Source organism: Silene latifolia, chromosome Y (assembly GCF_048544455.1).
Source record: "Silene latifolia isolate original U9 population chromosome Y, ASM4854445v1, whole genome shotgun sequence".
NCBI classification, from domain to species: Eukaryota; Viridiplantae; Streptophyta; class Magnoliopsida; order Caryophyllales; family Caryophyllaceae; genus Silene; species Silene latifolia.
Window position 1 is genome coordinate 362,641,996 of NC_133538.1, and position 26,804 is coordinate 362,668,799.

Consider the following 26,804-nt stretch of genomic DNA (forward strand, 5'->3'; position numbering starts at 1 on the left):
GTGTAGAATACACAATTGCAAGACCTCTTTTCAATCGATCAACGTCGTTTCTAACTTGTTTTCTAATTCGTTCCTAACCCGTTTCGCAATCATCGATCTAACCTAATGAATCTGACCTAAGAATTAGGGTATGCTAGATCGTGTGGGCCGTGTTTGGCCGTGTCCTTGTAGTCCCTTTTCTCATTTTTTCTCATCTTTATCTCGTTATTTCGTATCTTGTAATTAATTTGTTTATCGAGTCGTGTTTGTTAGTTTGGTTGTAATTTTCAAGTTAGTTTTCTTTTATCGAGTCAAAACCTCTTTCAAAAAACCTTAGTCTTGTTTTGTTAGATGGTTGTGCCCCAATGCTTGTAAGAGCGTAGTAAATCGCATGTTGTTTAAAACAACATGACCCGATTTATGCTAACGCATGCTTTGGTGTGCGGCCCTATGTCTAATTCGATGAGATTGAACAAAAGCACACATCACGAGGAGTGACCCAAGGCCGTGAGTCATGTAAGCCGTGGGTCACCCCTCTTGTGCACTCTTTTCTTGGCCGATTGGCCGTGTGTGTTGTCGTGTACAGTGTTGTATGTAGCAATTGTATTTAGATCGAGTTGTATCTTTAATTTATTGTTGTGTCGGCATGAAATGCCTGGTTTGTAATAGGTAGATCCCAACGGCTCCCCCATTCCCCCTTAAGCCTTGTTTGCTTTGTTTTGTTTGTTGTTAGATCAATCAACCCACATGCTAAATTACAACTTTGACAAAGTTAGTTTAGTTGCATCTAAAACGACATAGAAATTGTTGTCACATGTTAAGGTTTAAAACGATGTTTGCATATCATATATCGTAGTAGCTATGACCTTGTTTGAAATCCATACTTGACTTAGTAGAGGCCGTTATTGACGGGCGGGGTTGGGTGTCCTTATGGGCTTCCCAACACGTACCCTCACCCCTTACTCAAGATCTATGGTTTGTGGATCCGTCTAAATACCATTGGATTACGAGAGTCATTCAAATCGAGTGATATAGGGTACAAGTCTTTATCTTTAATCACTCGTAGTCGATTGGCTTTATGCTTTTCGATGAAAGGTGTAAAGTTGACTTGAACGGTTCCAAGTTCCCAAAAAACTTGGTGGCGACTCTAATTTGTCTTAATTCGATTCGAAAGAACCTCGAGTCGATTATGCCTAGTGTGGATCCCGCAGACGCAGTTCCCGAGGGCCTTGTCCACACATTGCAATTATCGCAGTAAAATTCATTTCAAGCATATTCATTACAATTTCATATCATAACCTATCCTAACATGTGCAAACTACCAATATAAGCATAATTTTACCATCAACATTATATTTACTACTGACATTATTTATTTCAAAAGATTACCCATATGTTACTTATACTAAATATAAAATTAATGAACCCGAAACGACGAACAACGCATGAAAAATCGCGAAAACAAGAAACGGGCCGACCCGGGCCAACCCAGGGCTGTCGTGGGCCTGCACGGGCCTGCGGGGCCAACTGGGCCGCCACCCCAAACCCTCCGTTTCTCCATTTTTGTTCATTTTAACATCGTTTTAAGCATCAATTAATCATTCCCAAATCATTTCCATACTAATATGTGAACTTATACTTACAAAAGACATGAATTTAACCCATATATTCATGTGAAATAAACTACTCAAATAACATTCACAAAATCATACAAGAAAACAAAAGTAACTCGAAATATGTTACCTGAAGCTAGAAAAAGGCAAAATAACCCTTGAGAAAACCCTAAAAACAGTAGCTACCCATCATCCTCTACTATATAGGAGTCCCCTATATCATCCTCATAATCTTCACCTATTAAAAACAACAAAAACACAATAATAACTATTAAAACCAAAATTATGCCCAAAATCATCTTAAATCGACATAATGAAAACTGAAATTAAAACATACTAGGATGTAGATCTTGAAGAGAGGATTCCGAAAATATAAATTTTGCGAAAATCGGACTAGAAACGAAGAAGTTATGTTGAAATTACGATTGTAAGTTTATTTGATTTTTTTGTGGATTTTCGGTGGTCAAGAGGAACAAAACAAGAACAAAGGAAACCCTTGGAAGAAATGGGAAGGAGGGGGAAAAAGGTGTGCCACCCAAGAAGAAGAGGAGACGGGTATTTGGCGGAATTTCATTAGTCGGTTTTGGCTCGTTTCGACGATAATTAGAACCGTTTGTCAAATGCAAATTCCGACAATGCCAAAGTGCTTAAACACGAGCTTACAAGAAGATTGAGTACTCATATGACCCATTTCCAAAATCGTTTGCCCAATTTTCACAAGAATTGCCATTTTCCCCGATATACCCTTATTTCGAAATAAAAGGTTTTTACGTGGTTTAAACTATTTCTAAACATTTCGAAACTATCAAAATAAATACTTTACTTCAAAATATAATATAATTATACTTCATTGAATTATTATTACTTCAAATACATTAATATTAAATTCAACTTGATTAATAAATTACTTCCGCAATATAATAACGGTCCGAAATTACGGGGTGTTACATTTTTCTTGTAGAAAGGCCACCGAAAACCCGATTTCAAACAATGGAAGATGCTGTTAACAAGCTCACTGAGTCAGTGAACCTTATGATGGATCGAATGGAAACAATCGAATCAAAGCTTAGTGGGGATTCCTCTTCACCTACTCCACCAATGTATGATTTGGAGAAACAGTTCAAGTTTATCGAGGACCGTTTGAAACTGTCCAATGGGAAGAACATACACTATGATAATGTTAGGGTCTATACCCAAATTCAAGACAAGCTGCCCACTAACTTTGTGCTCACTGATATCCCTAAGTTTAAGGGTACGGAGGATCTTGTCCCCCATGTCAAAGCCTATAAGGAATACATGTCCTTGAAGGGAGTTCCTGCTGATATGCTCTCCCAAATTTTTGCTCAATCACTTGAAGAACACCCGAAGGCGTGGTTCTATAATCTTGAACTTAAGGAATTCCTTGCATTCGAAGATATCAATACGGATTTCTGTAAACATTATGCTCATAATCAATGTTTAAATTCAAACTAACATGAGAATGCTAGAGATTATGACCCAGAAAGATAAAGAGGGTTTTACTGAATTCTACTCGTGATGGCGCGTAGAAAGCGTGAAATTGGCTAAAAAGTCAGAAGAAACTAAAATGGTGGACAAGTTCATAAAGAATTTATGACCTGTTTACCGTGATGCAATCAAATATCAAAATTTCAATTCTTTCAAAAAATTGGCAAGAATTGGGAGAAAGGTTGAAGATGATGTCATAGAGGCACAAAATGAAAAACCTAAGGGGTATACTGGGGCCTCTTCTTCTAAGGGCAAGGCTCCTGCAACGAGTCACTTTGATGAAACCATCAATTTTGTTAGAAGGACAATAAAAAAGGCCGCAGCGCCAAAATCCAAGAACATTCACTGATATTAGATGTACCTACACTTATGCCTTCCAAAGGCTGATGGCCAAGGAAACATGAAACTTATACGTCCAACTCCGGACCCTCCAACTGATAAACGAGGCAATTGGTACAAACCAGATGCCTATTATGCCTTCCATCAAGGGAAGGGTCATGATACTGAAAGGTGCTTTAGATTAAAGCACGAAATCCAAGATATGATTGAGAATGGAATGCTCCCAATCCTAACTGTGAAGCCCAATAATGCCACCAACCCATTTGTTGATCATGCTAATCACGTCATCGTCGAAGACAATATTGATTATTCCCCACTCATTCGTCCATGCCATCTAAAAGGGGTATTTGTCGAGAAGGTATTCGTGGATTGCTCCAAGTTCACGCTAAGCTCGAGGAATGAAATCCTAGTTGGAAATTTCGCTATCGATTGTACTCCATATATTTTGCGAAGTGCTAATGAAATCAATGGGGTTTGGGCTGATGATGAAGATGATGTCTATCTTGCTAAGGGTGTTACCATTCCACATACCCAAGAAGAAATATTGAAAGTAAGGAAAGATGCTCTCGAGTCTAACCATTTGACTCGATCTGGGCGTCCATACCGTGTGGAGAAGGCTAATAATACCTCTGTTTCTAAGGATGTTTCGGATAAGACATCCACTAAAGATCCTGCAATAGTTGAGGTTCTTAGTGAAGGGTCGACCTCAGAGGCTTACCTCATCAAGGAACTACAAAAGACTGAGGCAGACAACTTTACTTGGGAGAGAGATATCAAACATGAAAATGAGAGGATGAATAAGCTAATAAAAGAAAGGATGTACCAGCCTTGGTACCTAAAGCTGCAACGTGGCAAAGAAGAAAATAGGAAAATATGGGTTGCACGCTATTTGGACTTCATCAAGAATCCCTCTGAACCCATAACGCTTCATGGTAGAAATGAGAAGTCACTGTAGATACCCAATATCTGCTGAAACTCCAACAAACACCCGATGATTATCGGAGTACAACTTGCTTAGGAATCGTGGCGTTTGATCGACAGTTTGTGTACAACTTTACGTCGGAAAACTTAAAACGATTTCGAAAATAAAACATTTCAAAACTTTTCAAAAGTATCTGGAGTATTTAATGCATGACGACGGGGTCGCAATGACACTAACTAGAGTCAAAACCGACACCGGACCAAAAACCGACTCAAAATTCAAATCTCGACTCCAACAACAAGTCAAACCGAGTCAAACACGAAAAACAAAACCATTCAAATGATTCTATGTTAAGATTTCCCGGAATCTTACATAGTCAAGTACCAAACATGTTCATCCAAATCCTAGGATAGAACAAATCATGATTGCACTTGTGTGAAAGCGACAAGACACCTCGAAGACGTGCTACATGGCTCGCGCCTATTTTAGCAGCCCAGGTGGCCACGTCGCTCAAAACTCACACAACCACTCATTTTCCTATAAATACCCCTCAAATGCAACCATTTGAAGGTTACGCGAGCGTCCACCCCCACTTTTTGCCCTTAAAATTCTCGACTCGACTTCCTAAGTCACAATCCGACACGTGTTTACGACGTACCAATCGTAAACACAAGCCTTACACATTCTTTAGTACCGTCATCGTGCATTAAACCACTTGACCGACCATCTCGACCACTACACCATCACTAAAATTAACAAAACACTCTTTTTACTTACTAAAACGGTTTCAAACCGAGTTTTTCGACCAAACGAGTTGATACACTTACGTCGATTTCTCGCCATAAGCCAAGCATGTAAGTGTGAGGGTGTAAAAGTCTTCTTTTATCATGTTTTCATTTGTTTCATGACTATAACATGCTAAATCATGCATAACATGGTCAAAAACATGGGAAGAATGAGCCAAAACCAGACTTTTGGTTGAGGCAGAGGCTACCTACGTAGCACATAGGCTCGCGCTTAAAGGACCCTGCCCAGCCTTAAGTCCAATCCGTGTTTGGTCTCTTCACCCCCTTATTTTCATATTTGTAAACGGTCTTTACCATTTGAAATCCTTTTTATTTTTACAAGTTTTTAACCACAAAACATTTTTCACCCTTAGTTCTTAATACCATGATGGTTTAATCCGTGTTTCGGTGATAATATTTGGTTAATTACATTTAAAAGGTTTTTTAAAGCCTTTTATTTTATTTCATTACATTTAAAAGGTATTTTAAAGCCTTTTATTTCATTTCTTTACATTTTGGAAGGTATTTTAAAGCCTTTCATCATTTATTTACATTTTCAAAAATAAATGTATTAGTCACCAATACAAAGTCATCCTTGGTTCTACATACCATGTCGGATTTTAACCCGAGTACGATGATGAATGTCGACTAATTGTATTCAAATGAACTTAAAACAATAAGTTCATAATCATTTTCAAAACTATTCATGTCAAGCTTTCAAAGTCGAACCCGACATCGAATACCACCAAAACAATGACGGTTATTCAAGTCTCATTCTTCAAATCAACATAAAAGCGGCCTAAACAGCCTTTTCAAACCAAAACGGGTTCAAATACCCATTTTTCAACACGTTTTACAAACGTTTTTCAATGGTCAGAACACGTCATATAACGTTGACTGACCCGCACCTAAACATGCCATTTCTTTTTCTATTTTCAAACCAGGGGAGATCCTCTTGCATCGCCAATAGGCTCGTGCCTCTTTTGGCTGCCTGATGCAGGGTTTGTTCCCCTTACAACCTTGGTCTAGGACGATCCCGACTCCGGCTAACCCAGATATAGGACGGATCAGACGACTAATTTGCTCATTTAAATACCGTATTTGAAAAACGTCTTACTAAGACAAATGGATCATGTTATGCACCATAATCCTAATCCGGTAAATGGATGTTTAATTTCAGTCTTGCATGCAAATCAACCATAAATCCAACTCGACATCTTATAATTGACATTTGGATTAAATCAACCGACTTAGAAAGCTCTCACATGTTAGGTTTAAACTATTGGATGCGCATTCATGCATTTAAACCGTTTTATCAACTTTTGCATTCAACCAACCAAGATCGATCGAGAGGCCGCTACATGCGGGGGATTGGGTGTCTGATTAAAGGGCTTTCCAATACGTACTTTCACCTCTTACTCAGAAACTTTGGATAGTGGACGACCTTATCCAGGGCGTACGAGAGTCATTCTAGAGATAGGATGCTAAAGAGGGATGATTCCTTATCTTTAGTACCTATGTCAAACACTTCTTTGTGCTTCGTTTGACCGATGTATAAAGTGGATTCGAACGGGTTCCAAGCATCCCACAAATGCTTGGTGGCGACTCCGAACATCTCTAATCGTTTCGAGACCCTTGCCGTGACAAAACCGACCGATCTAAAAGGATCCGGTGGAAAGCATTTTTACGCCACCGAGCGTGGCTTTCAAAAGACCGTTGTACGCCCGAAAAATCGAGTCGGAAGCGCAGGTGGGCCATGTCCACAGATTGGCGACTCCACTGGGGAAAACTAGGACACTTCTATCTTTGTGATCCCTAAATGGTGAGACTCGAACGAGGTCTTAGTTGGAATGCATTAATTGATATTACGGTCACGGTCGGGTTCCTTGTCCGGGCCCACAACCTAACCCTTTTCGGCCAATTGGCTCGTTGATACCGTCGTAGAGTACCAAAGATAAATTTATAATCCAAACTACTACTATAGATAGCGGCAGTCAGGGTCGAACCACAGAGAGGCGATGCAATTAATAGTTGTCTAATTTTAGTCTAAAGTAACAGTTTGAGGGGGTTTGATTTGAACAGTTCTATAACTAAAGGCAATCAAAATTTAAAATTAAACTAAAACAAATAAATGAGTGATTAAAGAAAATGGATGAAATCAAATATTGAAAGGATGCTAAGATGGTCGGTTCACTGTAGTTTTGACGGCAGTATCCTAAGTAAGTCTGAGAAAATCATGTAAGACGGGAAGAATAAGAAGTCCTCTCGGTCCATTCTTAACAGGTAGCATCTTTCGATCTAGCTACGGGTCCCTAATATCACTAGTGCCGACTCTCGCCCTGAAAAGTGATTTAAAAGCCTAAAGTAACTTATCTCTCGATCTTATTAATTTAGTCGTCTTAATTAAGTAGTCTATTTCCCTCCCCTATCTTTCGATCTTATCGGGTCGGTCAATTCCTAAGCATTCAACTAGTCGCGTGCACTCGATTCGTCAAATATAGCAATTAAATTAATTAAGTCGAAGCAATTCTCACGTGAGCCGGTCAATCGACCATGCAAGGCAGTCGATCGACCATGACGCGACTCAGGTCAACCTATTCTATGCCGTCTACACTATAGGTGCCCTACATCTTAGCACAAAGGGTTTAGCTACTCATACTGGAATTAACAATAATAACGAAACTAGAGATGAAAACAGTAGGATTCATAACTAAATTAAATGAATAAGAAAACTGCGTAAAACAAGGAATTAAGGCTTCAAGGATTCTAACTAATCAATTCTAATCTAATAATGAATAATAACAAACTGAAATCAAGGAACGTAATTTACCGAATGAAAGCAGGAAGAATCTGAAAGCACGAACGAAAGTAAAGCAAATAAAACCGATTGTATTGAATGATTATCAGATTTAATGCTAAACTTGATATTGAACCCTAATTCTTTCCCTAAAATTCCCTGATGATCCTCTGAAAACATTAGGTTAGGTTATATAGATAGTCTTACGTAACTTATTCGTAAAACCTAATTACATTGGGCTTCGGAATTCTCGTCCTTTTAATTCACGCCAGAATCACGGTTTAGTCGATCGACCAAAAAAGGACCATCGATCGACCAAACCTCGCTTTGAAAAAGAGCTCTGATCTATTTTAGGAATCGCGTTCTGGTCGATCGACCATAACGGTCAGTCGATCGACTGCTTCATCAGGTAGTCGCTCCAAAAGCCTCGTAAATTTGTCTTTCAGGCCACGATACGCGCACGAAGTTTGCTTCCCGAGTAAATACTTCATGTCAAATAAAATGCCAAGTACTCGGGGACGGATTTGGCTCATTTTCCGCTGGATTCTTCACATTTCCGCAATATTACACAAAAACACAAAAGTAGACGGAAATGGGGGAAATAGTAGCTTAAACTACACAAATGAGCTAAGAAATGCGTGTAAAAGAGGGTGTAAAACATCATATTTAGATCACGCATCAAACTTCACCAAACCAAACCCTTGCTTGTCCCCAAGCTAGAACTAGACTCGATCCTAAGACCTAATGGAACGATTTCAATCTCAGAGCGAAATGCAAACCGAATAGCCTAAACCAATTTAATGCAACAACTTACAATCAATTAGCGATATGAATCATGCAAACGAGTTATGTAGTCAAAAAACTCAATAACCATCAACTATAGAGACTTATCATCATGGACTCTCACGGGTCGATCATATCACACATAAGCACAGGTGAAAATATAGAAAGAAGTAATTTTGTAATGACTCTCACCTAACTACGACCTATAATAACATGCCTTCAATCTAATATGAAAATAATCTCTATAACCGTACATATGCATTCCAACCATAAAAGACCATGACACATGCCGAGGCACAATTTGGATATGTGAGGTATAGGTAAGAAGGGGCTAAGATAAATCTTGATATGAGGAGTTAAATCCAAGCTAGTAACTACAGATCCAAATTATAACAACATCCACTTTCTTACTCAAGATTCAACAATACAACCGGTGCTAATTAGAAGCACAAATCTCACAATTTCCACAGTTAGTCAACTCCCCATAAGATACAAATACAACATGGGAGCAAAAATCGCCATTTAATAAAGACTTTGAATTATGCGATTTTGATTTTTTTTCCTTGCAGTGCACGGTCGATCGACCCATGAGCCCAGTCGACCGACCAAAGGCCGAACTTGCTTTTCATTTTTTCTTTTCTTTTTCAATTCTATTTTTCTTTTTCTTTCTTTCCTCCTTTCCAACATTCCACCAAACTTCTCATAAAGAGAAATATAACCAAAATGTAATAAATACATATATGTAATAAATACATATAACCAAAATTCTATTTGTTTGATTTGAGTTATACATAGAGTTATGTATACATATATGTTGTTGGTAGTGTTGTACGAGTTTATATAGCCGAAAGTTTGAGTAAGAGCATGAATAATTGGTGGAAAAAGATGATAAGTGTTGCATGATAATATGATATTTTTTTTTAAGCATGTTGTATGATGGAAGAGATGTTATAATTTTGTTATGCTAGTAACATGTGAATATGATACTTGATGTCATATAATTGTAATTTTGTTTACGTAAAGTTATATAATAAAAACTTGTGGGTAATATGTGATTGGTAAGTTGAATGATATATGTGCATCGAGTTATTTGTTGCTTGGCTTTTGAAGATAGTAACATATGACTAGGAATACTGGTTTTATGAGTTTTGGATTGGTTTTGTTTGCTTGGTTGTTGTCTAAGTTGTTTGGAAGTAAAAATCAAATAGTTTTGTCGTCTGATTACAGCAAAGTTGTCTTTAAACTGTTATAACGTGAGATGCATAAATGATTTTGATGTAATTCCAATTGGAGGTGATAGCTTGTCCTTTTACGATTCTAACGATAGGTCACACGCCCAAATCGACCAAGAAACGAGTGAGTTATGACTGTTTTACGAAAACTGGACAATGCTGAGAATTGCGTAGGGTACTCGATCGAGTAGCCTTAGAACTCGATCGAGTAGGGGGGCACTCGATCGAGTACCTATGTTACTCGATCGAGTAGCACTGGTGATTTGTTTTACGTGCTTCTGATCTTCACCTACTCGATCGAGTAAGTCACTTACTCGATCGAGTGGCTCGATTCGATCTAGTGACCCCTGTTTTGGGTCATATGCTTATCTTTTGAATTCGTTGCATGTTATATTCAATTCAAAGTGGTTATTTTGCTTCTTTATGCATTGTTTTACTTGTACGTTGGTCTTGACGCGTAAGTTATCTAATCTTGTGGTGTAGTGAGTGGCACCTGTGGTGAGTATGAGTTCGATGGGAGGACATGAGTTATACGTGATTGTGATAGATAGTGGAAAAAGAAAAGGAAGATCATTATGGCTTAATTGAGACATAGAGCATGTTTTATAAGATGAAATGAGATGAGTGATATGGTTGTGTGTTGAGTAACGTAAAAGTAAGTGAATGTGGGCAAGGGATGATGTGAGTTTATGGAACGTGAGAATGAAAAGATTGAAATGAGGGACGCAAATGGTGGCATCTGAAGATGTGTAAAGAATCATGGAGGGGGATGGTTAGAAGTCGTGTGGGTTAAGAATATTCATAGTGACAGTTCGTTTTAAAAGGGTGAGAAGAGTAGTATATAGTGAACTTTGTGGAGACATGTCGCGAGGTGGATTTGTAGACAGTGAATGAGTTTGGGAGATTTGGTTTATTAAGAGATGAAACTACTGTGTGATTTCTTTGGGCAATTAGCGGTATGAAAGGAATTTTGATTTCTAGAGATGTAATTGTTGAACAGTAAACGTTGATTCTATGGATGGATTAGTGGCAAGGGTGATTGATGACATAATAAGAGAATATTTGTGATAAGAAAGAGTGAGATGATATCGATATGAAATAATTAGATGTGAGTTTTGGAGCAGGAGAAAAGTAACCTAACACTAAAGAGTTAGGTAGAAGTGATAAGGAGTTGAATGGTTAATTGATTCTGTCGAGTGTACAAGAAAAGAATGAGGGGAGCAAAACTAGGAAAATGTTGACCGGAGTTATGTGACATAAAAGTAAGGAATCGTCGAGATGTATGATACTATCAAGAGTAAGTAAGTTAGTGATTATACAGAAATTTCAGGACAACATGATTAATCATGAGTTTCGAGGAATTAAGGGAGTAAGAAGTTGGTGGAGAATTTGCACGATAATAGATAATTGGTGGAGAGTTAGATGAAAATACGAGTAAGATAGTATTGGGAATGATGTTGATGTAATTTTTTTGGTGAATTTGATGATAGTTATTTGGTATGTTAACCGAAGATAGGAAAGAAATCGTGATGTTTAGAGATGAGTGAAAGAGGCTTGATGTCCGGACAGTGGTGGTGTTATGGTTTGTGACTAATAGTTAAGAGTGATGGTATATTAGAAAGGTAGCAATTCAAAAGAGGTTGATTTGTCAGGGACCTGATTGTTGTGTATAGTTGTGAGAAGGTATAAGATGTGGTTAGATGAGGCGGATGCTAATAGTTGAATAGTAATGGTATGGTTATATTTGACAAGAAGTGATGGTTGTGCGAATAGGGGAAAATGTTGTGAGGGGCATATGAGTTAAGCTCGGGCGGCGGAGTAACCTATGTTGAGTGGTAACTTACGTGATCGGGACTCGACCGATTGGATGTGATTACGGGTCTATGATGTGTATAAATGTTTGTGTGAGGTTTTGATCTCACAAGAAGTGGTATAGTGTGATTATTATAAAGTCATATTGGAATGTTCTCAGAATGCATGTTGGGTACGCTAATCTAATTAAATGGTATTCAAAAAGGTAATAATTCGAGTGATCTCAAGCGTGATCTGGTTATGCTTGTATGTATTCATGATACATGTTAATCTGTGATATGGTAAGGGGATGATATTCATGAGGTTACCTGTTTAATTCATACAATATGTTGCGATGTGATTTAGTAAAGTGGATTTGAATAAGTTTTTCTTGTCGAGAAGTTATTTTGAGTCGGTGTTTGTGGGAATTCTATGTAGTTTGTGATGTCTATCGATGTGGTTGTGGTGCCTCGGGTGGTGATCCGGCACGGTATTTAGTATTGTGATGCGGGTATTTTCGCACCGTGGTGTGTGGCTGTTGGTGGCGGTGTTGCGATGCCGTCACCGGTTGTGGTGGAGTAGGCGGGATGATTATGATTCGAGTTTGAAAGTTCGTACGATCATACATAGATTGTTGTTCTGTTTGATGTTGCTTCTGTGAGTTTCAGTTTGTTCAGATAGGCAGTTGTTTTGTTTATTGATGTTTCTTACCAGTTAAGTTTTGGTATGAGGGTAGAGTATGATATGGAAGAGAGATGTATATGTTTTCGTTGTTGTCATGGTATAGTGACATTCTGTTGATGGGACACACGATTGTTAGAAGTTGTTCTGATTTTTGATCTTGTTTTAAGATGAGGCTTTAGACATAATCATGGTAAGTGATTGGTGGAACATGAGTTGTCTTGATCGACGGGCCGCAGTGGTTCATAATCGATTTTGGGGACAGTGTGTAGGGTGTGGGAATTAGTGTCATGTTAAGTTTTGTATGAGTTTTGCGGTAATAATGAAAAGAACTTGAGGATCTAGTGTGAGTGTACGTAACGAGTGTAGATCGTGAGTTATGCTTTTGGGAGATAGGTGCCTTACATAGAGAGGTATGTTGTATTGCAGTAAGAATGGAGAGTTAGTATGGTGTTTTTGCCACGCGTTTTATGGTATAGATTAGGTGGTGTGCCGTATGAGTTGAGGTATGAAAAATGTTTAAGTAAGAAAGCCTTGGATATGTGCATGGCGAGTGTTTAGGTTATAGGTGATTATCTTTGACATGCGGTGGTGATGAGAAAATGGAAAGATATATCTAGGATTTAGTATTAGTGAGTTACGAGTACGTAACATTTATCTTAAGAGGAGTAGGATGCGATAAAAGAGATTTTGATGGTTGTACATATGGTAGTATATTTGGAAGTAGAGTGTTGGTGTAGCATAAGGTATGCTTTTGTATATGTTGTGGTTGATAGTGTTAAAAGGTCATGGACGTGCTTATAGTAGTTCGAGGTTAGGAATGCGAGAATACTTCGATAGTGTTGACAGTTGGATGATGAGGTTATGAGTGTGAGTAAACTTCGAGGACGAAGTTCCTTTTAAGGGTGGTAGAATGTAACATTCCGTTTGATGTTTATGTAGTTGGTTATGTATGGAGTTAGTGTCGGGAGAGTTTATGATGTAGTTGATACGACATCGTGAGCGAGGTGTGGAGGTAGGAATAGTTGGTAGAGTTGGTGTTAAGAGTTCATGGTTTCATATTTTGTAAGTTGGGGTTTTGTTTTGAGTTCTTAGTAGCTTTGTTACGTCTTGACCGAGTTAGTATGTTTTTTTTTATGTATGGGTTGAACATCGGGGACGAAGTTCTTTTTAAGGAGGGAAGACTGTAATACTACGGTTTTATGAGTCTCTGGGTACTCTATCGAGTAAGGGTGTTTTGCATTTTTTAAAATAGTTTCTGACCTGTAGGGTTCTCTATCAAGTAGCCTTAGGTACTCGATAGAGTAGCCGGGTACTCTATCGAGTAGCCTTAGGTACTGATAGAGTAGCGACACTCGATCGAGTATGTCGATTCTCGATCGAGTAGCCGGTTTACGGGTGATGTTTTGTCGGGTTTTGTTAATAACACGGATTAATATATATAAATCTTTCCGTCATCTTTACAACACACTTTTAAAAACCTAATCACATTGAAAAGAGATTCAAGTTACGTTCTTCGCATTCATCCGTGTTACTGACAAATCCCGGAGCTCGAGAGGTCGGATTCCATCGTTCTTTATACCTTTGTAATCCTTGTGTCGAGGGTAAGATCTACATACCAATTTTATAGTATTTCGTTAAGTTTCGTTAAACCCTAATTTTGGGATTGGGGGTTTTTGTTATGTTTCTTGATTGGTAGCAATTGCATGATTATATGTTAGGAGGAGGCTTCGTAGGAGAGGAATTTTGATACAGCTGTTGAGACCGTCTGATTGTGTTGCTGTTCCAGGTAGGGCTTCCCTACTCAGTATTACTTACATGTGGTGTGGTGTGGTGCTGTAATTAGTATAATTGGTTGATTCAAACGATGTTGTGATTATGATTGTGATTGTTTGTCTGTGGTTCTCGAGATGCGTTCTCGGCTGAGTGGAGTCACTTGCGGGAGTGGCTTCACGCCCTAGTTTCGCCCTTCGTGGAACCCGCCACGGAAGGGGATGTGCACATTAATGGTACAGGGTTATCGCTCGGTATGATGAGCGGGGCTTAGGTGGGAACGGCTGCGGTCCCCCACTAGCAGGGCTGGTCCAAAGGATGATCGGTGACGGAGATGGAGTAGAGTGCCTGATTGTGTATGATTGCTTGAGCAGTGTTGGTTGCTGTACTGTTGATATATAACTTGTGTAAATAGTACTGACCCCGTTTAAATGTTTTAAAAACTGTGGTGATCCATACGGGGGTGGTGAGCGGTTATTGAGCAGGTATGATATGATGCGTACGGGATAGCCGGGATGAGTCATCACGTTGCAGTTAGAAGTCTTCCGCTGTGTCAGACGATGTCTAGTAGCTTGATAGTTTTATCAGTAAACGGATTGAGTACTTTGTAATTCCTTTGACAGTTTTGGTTTGAGATATGTAATCACTTAAATTATATTTACTATTTAAAAATGTTTCTTTATTGTCTTATGATTATCATTGCCTCGGGTAACCGAGATGGTAGTATCCTTATACCTGAGTGGTCCTGGTAAGGCACTTGGAGTATGGAGGTGTTACAAGGTTAAATATAGTATGTAGCTTATGGGACAGAAGGCAATTTGGCTATGTGTGGTTTATGGGTAAAATGAGAAAAGGGGACCTCTACCACATGTGTCAATAAACCACAAACCGAATGCATACAGGTATTAAGCAGATTAAGTTCATATTTATGCAAATTGATGTAACATGTTTTATAAGGAGTAACTACTCACATCTTAAATAAACTGGTCATGAATGACACCAGTTATAAGCTCTAAACCTCAGAAATATAAGTAGTTTGCCATAAATCTAAGTCAAGTCTCAACGTTCAGCGAATAAATTAACGAAAACTCGTAGACTATGCATATGTGATTCTACTAAAAACATGTTAATGAGCACGACTTAGGCATAAACAGATGAAAATGCAATGTCATCATTGAAATACTACCGTTCCGACTCAACCTATATGCTAAAATATACGTGCAATTTTTTGAATTTTTGAAATTTTCCAAATTTTTTGAATTTTTGTATATATATAGGAAATGAAATAACAAATGCAAACTGAAGTGCAATAAACGTGAAACAGAAGTGCAATAGAACATGTGAATGCAATGCGTAAAACCCTTCCCCAAACCAAATCACACAATGTCCCCATTGTGCAAAATCATATAAGAAAATAAAAAGGGAAATGAGATTTTTGCGATAAATAATAACTAAATAAAACATGAAAAGGACTCGAAAACTCACAAGACTTTAAGCACAGCAAAAGGAAACCTCCCCAAACCAGCATGAGCTAGGAGGTTTCAGTAGCCAGCAGTGCTACCATAGGTACCTGAAAAGAAACAAAAGTACCGCGCGTAATTTCGAGAAGCAATTTACGAAACGCAAAATTATGTGCAAAATAAGAAAAATAGAAGATAACAGAAATGGATCGGAGAATAGTGGAGAAAAGACTCCCTCAACTCCGCAAATCGACCAAACACAGCAGGGAAATGGTCGTGAACAGGTACAGCAGCGAAGGCGGTCGATTGACCATAGCAGCTAGTCGATCGACCAGGGGTGACAAGAACAGAAGCCCCTGGAATCGCGGCTCAGTCGATGGACCATAGCAGCCAGTCGATCGACTGAAAAAACCTGCTGTAAATTTCTGATTTCTTCGAAGTAACTCAATAAATTGAGCTAATATGGTCTATGAACCTGCAGATACACATAATAACGCGCCTAAAATTGCGCAAAACCCAAATGTAAAGTCTAAAGTCCTTAAATCCGAAGCAAACTTATTAAAGCGAAGTCTCGCGCAAACCAAAACAATAAAAAGTCTAACAAAAGCAATAAAATGTCTTTTAGAAAAGTCTTAATCAACTAATAGCTAATCAAGAATGGCCACGAAATGGCCCACTTGCTCGGCTTCTGGCTACAAGAAGTAGCCTCTACAGTGCTCATCTCCTCAGCAGCACTCCTATCAATTCCAATATCCGCAGAACTCAACGGATCAACATCTCTAACATCTTCCCAATCAATGACCTTGTCTGGCTCATCAAAATCCAAATCGGACATCGTCACCTTGACTGGCTCCTCATCAGTTGCATAGCTCAGACATCCTAGGCCGCCTCTTTGAACAATTGGCTCCTTCACAGCTGGAGCAACATGCGGCTCCAAATTCCCCAAACCATTTCTTGCAATATCTAAAATAGAATAATCTTCCTCCAATTTGCTCCCAATCAGGGGCGGAGGTGTTATAGTAGAAATAGGCATAGGGGCAGGCATATCAGAAAGCACAAAATAAGATTTCTTCTCAGAAATCGTATTACAAGTGACTGGCCACATAGGATCTTTCTTCTTAGCGGTCTGGGCAAAAGCAATGGACTGTTTCCCTACTTTAAAGGTCAATGTCCCTGAGCCAACATCTATAACTGCACCAGCAGTGTGCAGAAATGGTCTACCCAAAATGATAGGAATGTGAGCATCCTCGGGTATATCTAGTACAATGAAGTCAACTGGGAAAAAGAACTTTCCTATTTGCACAGGAATATCCTCTAAGACTCCTATAGGCTAGACTGCAGAACGATCAGCCATATGTACTGTCATGTTAGTAACTGCAAACCTAGTCAATTTCAATTTCTTAGCAAGACTCGAAGGCATAACACTAATGCTAGCCCCTAGGTCACATAACGCCTTCTCAATAGAAAAGGTGCCAATATTACATGGGACTGAAAAACTACCTGGGTCAGCTAACTTATGAGGTGCAGTATGAGTCAAATAGGAACATGACCCCTCAGTTAGTGCGACAGATTGCACAATATCAAGTGGCTTCTTTTTAGACAACAGTTACTTCATAAATTTCGTGTAAGCAGGCACTTGATTAACTAATTCTAGGAAAGGAACTTGCACATTTAAACTACGAATAACATTTTCAAATTTGTTAAACGATACCTGTTCCTTTGTCGGCACCAATCTCTCTGGATAAGGGGCTGTAAGAAGCATCTTAGCCCTCTCCTCTAAGTCTCTCGTACCGGCATCAGTGGATTTCGGTTGAAAATCCACTACTTTGTCCTTATTGTAGCTCGAATCTTTTTCAGACCGTCTCAAGAATGAACCATTAACCGTCATGGGGTCATACTTTGGAACCGAAACTGACCCATCAGCATTTGGATCTTGCCTCAATAATTTCGGAGTCGTCGTACCCCGAAATAAGTGGTCCCTCAAGTTATCTGGCATTGGAGGACGAAAAGGTTCACGCTCGCAGATCTTGATCGATCGACCGACTTCCTCGAGACTTAACTCCGATCGTATTACGCGGGCTGGTCGATCGACCATGTGTGTCAGTTGATCGACTGGCATACCTGCTGATCGTCTTTTTCTTGCTACTGTTCATTCCAGCCTTTTTCTTGCTCGATTCCGCCTCATCTTTTTCAGTAATATCTTCGACCATAGCGGGCCTATCAAGGGTTACCCACTCCTCAAAGTGATCGCATTTAGAGTCTCTTTTTGATCCGGCTGCGACGGTAAATGCCCCGGAGCTTGAGTTGCACTTTTGCTTGCCAGCTGGGCAATTTGACTCTCCAACATTTTTGTAGAAGTCTCTCTAGCTAGAGACTCCTTTTGCAGCAAACCCGACAGATTCTGAACCATGTTTTTCAATTCAGAAATAACAGAACCTTGAAATTGATGCTGTTGAGGTACATAGGGAGGCTTTTGATACTGCTGCTGCTTATGAGGGGGCACATAACTCTGATGCTGCGGTGGTGGACCCAGATTAAGGACATTCTGGTTAGTCCACCTCAAATTGGGGTGGACATTAGAGGGATCGGGATAAGTACTAGTCTGCCTATAATGTTGAAAGGCAGCACATGTTTCATTCGAACTAGTACAAAATTCCGAAACATGTCCCTCTCCTCCATATCTTTTGCATGTAAAGGGACCGTCTGAAACTACATTAAATTTATATATAACTCCTTTTTGGGATCCCCCAAAATCTATCTTGTCGAATCTCGCAGTAATGGGTTCTATTGCAGCTACAGCAGGAGATTCAGCTGATCTTCTCTGATTTCCTCTAGAATTCCCATGCTCAGCTTTATGGGTGGCCAGGTCATCGATGATTTTCCACCCCTTTGTCTCACCGCTATTTTCTTGAAATCTCCCATTAGCTGCAGCATCTAGGATAGCTCTATGATCATCGTAAAGATCATTATAGAATTGGTTGCACAGAAACCATTTCTCAAACCCATGGTGCGGAATAGTTTGCACCAGTCTTTTGAAACGGACCCATGCCTCATGAAAATCTTCATCAGGACCCTGTTTAAAGCTTGTAATCTGAGCTCTAATTGCATTGGTCTTTGATGCAGAGAAATATTTCTTATAAAATGCTAGGGCCAGCGAATTCCAATCAGTAATCCTGTTAGCAGCTCGATCCAGATCTCGGTACCATTCCCTTGCAGCATCACGAAGTGAGAATATGAGCATCGTCTCCTTTACCTAGTCCTGGGTCACACCTGCTGGTGGGGTTATGGAATAACAGTAGTCAATGAATGTCTCCATATGTTTAGCCGCATTTTCATTTGCAGCTCCCCCAAATTGGTTTCTCTCAACCAAGTTAATGTAAGACGGTTTCGGTTCGAATTTCCTTTCCGTCCCGGCTGGGAATGCGAATTCCTTATAGAGATTTTCGGCTTTTGGCTCGGAATGACTGGCTATACTTTCTTCTTCAGCCATATCTGGAGATGTAACGGTCTCAGTTGAAGAAGTAGAAATAAGAGATGAAGGTGGATCCTCCTCAAATAGCTCGTTCTCGTAGTAACTGGACAGAGTACTCAGCTCTTCCTCTGTCGGCAATACTCTAGATGATCGTCTTAACTCACGCAAAGTCCTTTCGAACTCAGGATCTAACGGTCGTAATTCACCACCCTGTGACCTGTGCATAAGAAGAAACTACAAGTAGATTATGAGAATAGTTTAAGGAACAGATGTCCCTTAAACTAAGAAAAAGACTAAAATGAAAACAACTAAAAATTAAACAATTGTCTTCCCGGCAACGGCGCCAAAATTTGATACCATCGTAGAGTACCAAAGATAAATTTATAATCCAAACTACTACTATAGATAGCGGCAGTCAGGGGCGAACCACAGAGAGGCGATGCAATTAATAGTTGTCAAATTTTAGTCTAAAGTAACAGTTTGAGGAGGTTTGATTTGAACAGTTCTATAACTAAAGGCAATCAAAATTTAAAATTAAACTAAAACAAATAAATGAGTGATAAAAGAAAATGTATGAAATCAAATATTGAAAGGATGCTAAGATGGTCGGTTCACTGTAGTTTTGACGGCAGTATCCTAAGTAAGTCTGAGAAAATCACGTAAGACGGGAAGAATAAGAAGTCCTCTCGGTCCATTCTTAACAGGTAGCATCTTTCGATCTAGCTACGGGTCCCTAATATCACTAGTGCCGACTCTCACCCTGAAAAGTGATTTAAAAGCCTAAATTAACTTATCTCTCGATCTTATTAATTAAGTCGTCTTAATTAAGTACTCTATTTCCCTCCCCTATCATTCGATCTTATCGGGTCGGTCAATTCCGAAGCAAAATTCTCACGTGAGCCGGTCGATCGACCATGCAAGGCAGTCGATCGACTATGACGCGACTCAGGTCAACCTATTCTACGCCGTCTACACTATAGGTCCCCTACATCTTAGCACAAAGGGTTTAGCTACTCATACTGGAATTAACAATAATAACGAAACTAGAGATGAAAACAGTAGGATTCATAACTAAATTAAATGAATAAGAAAACCGCGTAAAACAAGGAATTAAGGCATCAAGGATTCTAACTAATCAATTCTAATCTAATAATGAATAATAACAAACTGAAATCAAGGAACGTAATTTACCGAATGAAAGCAGGAAGAATCTGAAAGCACGGACGAAAGTAAAGCAAATAAAACCTCCTTCTCTCTAGGGTTTAATTGATTCTAATCTAATAATGGTTAATTGATTTTGTCGAGTGTAAAAAGAAAAGAATGAGATTAGAGAGAGAAAGCTCCTCCTTCTCTCTAGGGTTTACCTGTTTCTAAATTGCACGATGGCAAGGAAGAACGTCCCTAAAAAATCCCAGAAAAAGCAAAAAATAATCAAACCACGAGCAAAAATTCGTCTTTCTTTTAGTAGTTGCAAAGATCATAACCTTGATATGGATAATTCTGAACAGGATCTGATTATGGGTGAAGGACCACAATCTGCTGATGCTAGATCAACTAGGAATATTAGCGAGATTGTTGGAATTCCAGTACTGAATTTGGAGGCCATTGTTGTGGATGCAGTCACGGATTCTGAACCTGAGGAGGATACAAATGAAGGATGGACTGAAGTGCGAGGTAAAAAATCTCCTTCTTTATCACCTGTTGCATCTCCTAGGAAGAATTTATTGCATCTCACTAATGAAGATGTTGCGCCAGAGATTGATTATTGGAAAAGCGCAGTTATTTGTTATGTGTTAGGAGGGAATCCTTCTTGGGAGTTAGTTACTGGTTTTATCAATTAATTATGGGGCAAATACAAGTTTGATAAGATCTCTTTTTTACCAAATGGAGCGTTTGTAGTACGATTCCCTACCATGGAATGTCAATCTTTAGTACTGTAACAAGGGTTTCCAATGTTTGACAACAAACCCCTTGTTGTCAAACCTTGGACTGAAAATGGCAGTATGGCAAAAGAGAAGGTGAAGAAAGTGCCTATCTGGGCTCGCTTTTGTGGGCTTGGATTGAAGTTTTGGGGAACGTCTTGTCTTGAGAAAATTGCATCCTTAATTGGGAAGTTTATGCGGTGTGATGAAGCCACAATGAACAAAACCAGGATAGGGTATCCTAGGATAATGGTTGAAGTGGAGATTGGCCAGGAGTTCCCTGAGAGAATATACTTTGTGGATGAAAAAGGGGTGGAGGTCAGTGTAGGAATGGAATACGAATGGAAGCCTGTTACTTGTGATGTCTGTAATGGCATAAGACATAGTAATGGAGCCTGTAGGAAGCCTAAACCCACCAACCCTGCTCCTTTGAAGACTAAAGCTCAACCTAAAACCACACAAGTATGGAGGCCAGTGGTGAAACCTATTGCTGTGGCCAATAAGGGGACTGCTGCTACTGCACCTGTGCCTTCCAAGGAACCAACACCAGTTCGTACTCCTGTTAGTGCTGTCACTAGAATAGTGAGGCAGGAACACAACACAGGGGACTCTATAGGTAGCTCTCCAGCACCTCATGGGCCCTCATATGCTGCTGTGCTCACTAGTCCTACTAAACAGCTGACTGGAGGACAGGGAGAACCACCAGACAATCATCAAAATGGATAATATTGGCAGCTGGAATGTGAGGGGTATGAATAAGCTTCATAAACAATTAGATATTAAGCGTTTTTTACATCAAAATAAAGTAGGACTTTATGGTTTAGTGGAGCATAAAATAAAGGGTAATGACTATGATGGTGTTCTTTCTACTTTGGGTCAACATTGGAGTGGGATTCATAATTACAGTCATCACCAAGGAGGGAGAGTATGGATCATCTGGATCACTGCTAGTTTTAATGTTAACCTTGTTCACATGTCTTCTCAACAAATTACTGTCAGAGTGGAGGAAACATTTTCTGGCGACTGCTTCTTATTCACTATAGTTTATGGCCACAATGATGATATTGATAGGAGGGAATTATGGAGGGATTTGAAGGATATCAAGGACAATTACAATGGAGCCTGGGGAATTTGTGGAGACTTCAACAGTCTTCTTCATTTTAATGAAAGAGAAGGAAGACCTGTCTTGTGGAGTGAGATTTATGAATTTAGAGATTGTGTTGATTACTGTGAAATAGTAGATATCAAAGGACAAGGAGCTTTATTTACGTGGAACAACAAACATGAGCCCAATTCTAGGGTCTTCTCTCGTCTTGATAGGTTCATGGTAAATACTGAGTGGATGCAGCTGTACCCTGAATGCTATGCTTATTTTCTACCTGAAGGATTGTATGACCATAATCCTTGCCTGTGCTATAAGAGGGCTGTCCCTCAAAGAAAGACTCATTTTAGATATTTTTGTATGTGGGGGCAGGATCCTAACTTTACAGCTCTAATCCAAGAGAAGTGGAAGTCTCCCATAGCTGGTACTGCAATGTTTAAGGTTGTTAAAAAACTGCAAGCTCTTAAGAAGCCTTTGAGAGAGTTAAACAGACATGGTTATTCTGATATAGGCAAAGATGTGGGAATAGCCAAACTCATACTTGATAAATTGCAAGAGCAGATGAACCTTGATCCTACTAATTTGACCATCCTTGCTGAAGAACAGGTTGCATCTGATGATTATAGGCACCTGAGTAAAGCTTATCATAGTTTCTTGAGTCAAAAAGCAAAAATCAATTGGCTGCAAGAAGGTGATGAAAATACTCAGTTCTTTCACTCCCAAATCAATGCCAGACAGATGCAAAACAAAGTACTTCAAATTAAGGATAAAGATGGAATCCTTCATTCCAATTTCAAAAATGTTGAACATGCTTTCCTGGATTATTATGAGACACTCCTGGGTACTTGCAAGAGTACAACACCTGTGCACTTCCCTACTATCAGAACTGGTAATCTTATTAATGCACAACATCAGCAGATCCTTCTTAAGCCTGTGATGAGGGAGGAAATCAAAAGTAGCATCTTCTCCATTCCAGCCACAAAATCCCCTGGTCCTGATGGGTTTTCAAGCTAATTCTACAAAGATGCCTGGGAGGTGGTGGGTGAGGATGTAATCAGTGCAGTTCTGAATTTTTTCACTACTGGTAAGCTACTCAAACAAATCAATACCACTACTATTACACTCATTCCTAAGGTCAAACATCCTGTCTCTGTGCTTGAATATCGACCCATTGCTTGTTGTAACATCCTTTACAAAAGCATTGCCAAAATTCTTTGCAATAGACTCAGTGAAGTTCTTCCTGATATCATTAGTAGTAGTCAAAGAGCATTCATCAAGGGAAGAAATATTGTGGATAATGTGCTCATATGTCAAGATCTGGTGAGGCTATATAATAGGCAGGCAGCCTCACCCAGATGCCTAATTAAGATAGACCTCAGAAAGGCATATGATACTGTAGAGTGGGACTTTGTGGAACAAATGCTCACAGCAATGAGATTCCCACAGAACTTTGTTAAGCTTGTGATGGTTTGCATAACTACACCTTCTTATTCCCTTGCTATCAATGGGAGTTCTTTTGGATTCTTTAAAGGCAGGAGAGGGTTAAGACAAGGGGATCCTCTTTCTCCCCTTATCTTTACCCTATGTATGGAGTATCTCTCAAGAATTCTGGGTGTGGTTGCTAATCAAGATGGTTTTAGGTATCACCCTATGTGTGGACATATCAAGCTCAACCACCTGCTTTTTGCAGATGACCTCCTTCTTTTTTGTAAAGGGACTGAAGCTGCCATTATGTGGATGTTGAGGGGGTTTGCTACTTTCTCAGCTTCATCTGGACTTTGCCTCAACAATGAAAAAACTGATATTTACTTTAATGGTGTGCCTGGGTATGTCATTGATAATATCATTCAGATATATGGGTTCAAAAGAGGTACTCTCCCATTCAAATACCTTGGTGTTCCCATTTCTTCTAAAAAGTTAACCAAAAATGATTGTGCTAAGCTTACTGATAAAATCATGGCTAGAATTCGTGCTTGGGGGACCAGACATCTGTCTTATGCTGGGAGACTGGTCCTTGTGAATGCTGTCCTCACCTCTTTGCATTCATATTGGGCAACAATATTTCTCATTCCTAATGGTGTGATGAAAAGGATTGACTCTCTTTGTAGGACATTTTTATGGGAGGGAAAAGACTCCTATTCTAGGGCTCCTAATGTGCATTGGGATACTTAAAGAAGAGGGGGGGGGGCTTGGGATAAAGAATTCTAAATTGTGGAATAAAGCGTTGTTAGGGAAGTATACTTGGTGGCTTGCAACAAAAAAAGATCACTTATGGGTGCGTTGGGTTAATCACGTTTATATGAAAGATCAGAATTGGCAAGACTATGTTGCACCTCAGGATTGCAGCTGGTCTTGGAAGAAGATTAGCTAAATTAATGCTACTTTTAAGAATGCTTATACTGATAATCTCTGGCTTAACAGTTCCCAACCTTATACTGTTGCTGGAGGATATAAATGGTTAATGCCACCAAGTCCAAATGTTCAGTGGAGATATGTTTGTTGGAACAGTCTGAACCTGCCTAGAACTTCCTTCATTTATTGGGCAAGTAGGCTTCAGAGGCTCTTAACTCGGGATAGGATCATCAGGATGGGTTTTGGTCAGGATGACACATGCTTTCTGTGTGCAGCTGCCCCTGAAACCCATGGACATCTTTTCTATAATTGTGACTTCAGTACCAAGTGCATCCAGATTGCTGCAACAGAGATTAAGAATCACATTTCCTCCACAGTCATTTGTTCATTGGTATGCTTCTGGTAGGGGAAGGAGTAAATTGCAGCGTAAGTTTGTTTGTGCTTGTTTTGTTAGCCTCACGTATGAGATTTGGCATGTTAGAAATATAGCAAGACTTCAAGGGCAGATTGTCAGGCCTGATTTTTTGGTTACTATCCTTGTCAATAGAATCAAGCAACGATGGAGCAAGAGGAATCATCATATATTGAATCAGCGTGACCAAGTATGGATAGATAGCGTAGGAAATTAGATTGGTTGAGATATTTTTGTATTAAGTTGTTTATATCTTATAGGACGCATATGTAATTGTTGGAGCATATTCTTTATTAATATACTTACCCTTCACCAAAAAAAAAAGCAAATAAAACCGATTGTATTGAATAATTATCAGATCTAATGATAAACTTGATATTGAACCCTAATTCTTTCCCTAAAATTCCCTGATGATCCTCTGAAAACATCAGGTTACGTTATATAGATAGTCTTACGTAACTTATTCCTAAAACCTAATTACATTGGGCTTCGGAATTCTCGTCCTTTTAATTCACGCCAGAATCACGGTTTGGTCGATCGACCAAAAGGACCAGTCGATCGACCAAACCTCGCTGAACAGTAGCTCCTGATCTATTTTAGGAATCGCGCTCTGGTCGATCGACCATGACGGTCAGTCGATCGACTGCTTCATCAGGTAGTCGCTCCAAAAGCCTCGTAAATTTGTCTTTTAGGCCTCGATACGCCCACCAAGTTTGCTTCCCGAGTAAATACTTCATGTCAAATAAAATGCCAAGTACTCGGGGACGGATTTGGCTCATTTCCCGCTGGATTCTTCACATTTCTGCAATATTACACAAAAACACAAAAGTAGACGAAAATAGGGGAAATAGTAGCTTAAACTACACAAATGAGCTCTGAAATGCGTGTAAAAGAGGGTGTAAAACATCATATTTAGATCTTGCATCACTCGTCTCGTCGGCGTGAGTTATCTCATCCCCGCGTTCGAATACCGATTGAGTCAAGCATACCGTTGACGTTACACATTTCTGTTTCGTTAAAGAGCTTTCATCACCTTCGAGCACGAGGCTAGGGCACCCTCCTTACACATTTTGTTTGGATTGGTATCCCTTTCGCAAATCGGGGTTTGATTGCTTGGTGTGTAACCCACTCTTTTAAGCTAAAACCCGTGTCAGGATTATGCATAATATAATGAAACTACGAGTGCTTATGTGTTATGTGATCATAAGTCCTTCCGTGTCATTTTCAAACTTTTAAAAACAACCTTTTGCACCGCTATAATGGCCATTTCAAACCTCGGTCTTTCGCCGACCGTTGCTTTTCAAACACGCCTTCCTAGGCCGTCGTAATGACGATTTCAAACCCGGTTTTTATAACCATTTCCACATGCCTTCCTAGGCCGTCGTAATGACGATTTTCAAAACTCGTTTTTTTATAACCATTTCAACACGCCTTTCTAGACCTTCGTAATGACGATTTTCAAAACTTGGTTTTTTATAACCATTTCAACACGCCTTCCTAGGCCGTCGTAATGACGATTTACAAACCCGGTTTTTTATAACCATTTCAAAACACCTTTTCACGCCGTTATAATCGCCGCGTCTAGACACGGATTTTAACCCCTTTCGCACAGACAATGGCTCTTTCAAAACCCGAGAAAGGCACACACCCTTTTTTCGAGACACTTCCGAGATCCCGAGGACCATGCACCGTCCCCGAGACCTTTTCAAACTTTTCAAACCCGATTTTCAAAACATACAATTTTAAATTTCAAAAACCGTCTCTGGAAATAGTACATTGTTTTCAAAGCCGACTCAAACTCAAACCGTCTCTTGCAAATAAACTTAAGATGACCTTTCAACTGACCGACTTGCGGAGATCCCTATCTTCGGAAGCCGTCCATA

At 39.5% G+C, this 26,804-nt stretch overlaps 1 protein-coding gene across 1 annotated transcript; it reads left to right on the forward strand.

Annotated features, from left to right (window-relative positions):
- Nucleotides 1–21,806: 21,806 nt before the first annotated feature.
- LOC141631739 (uncharacterized) lies at nt 21,807–24,329 on the forward strand. The gene is made up of 2 exons (XM_074444367.1): nt 21,807–23,090; nt 23,247–24,329. The coding sequence occupies exons 1-2, from the start codon at nt 21,807–21,809 to the stop codon at nt 24,327–24,329; spliced, it is 2,367 nt and encodes a 788-aa protein (XP_074300468.1).
- The last annotated feature ends 2,475 nt before the right edge of the window (nt 24,330–26,804 follow it).

Excerpts from the sequence above, each read along its gene's own strand:
- LOC141631739 (XM_074444367.1), top strand. The coding sequence starts at position 21,807 with ATGAATAAGCTTCATAAACAATTAGATATTAAGCGTTTTTTACATCAA. Across the intron at positions 23,091-23,246 it reads AGCAGATCCTTCTTAAGCCT|CTACTCAAACAAATCAATAC; the intron begins GTGATGAGGGAG and ends ACTACTGGTAAG.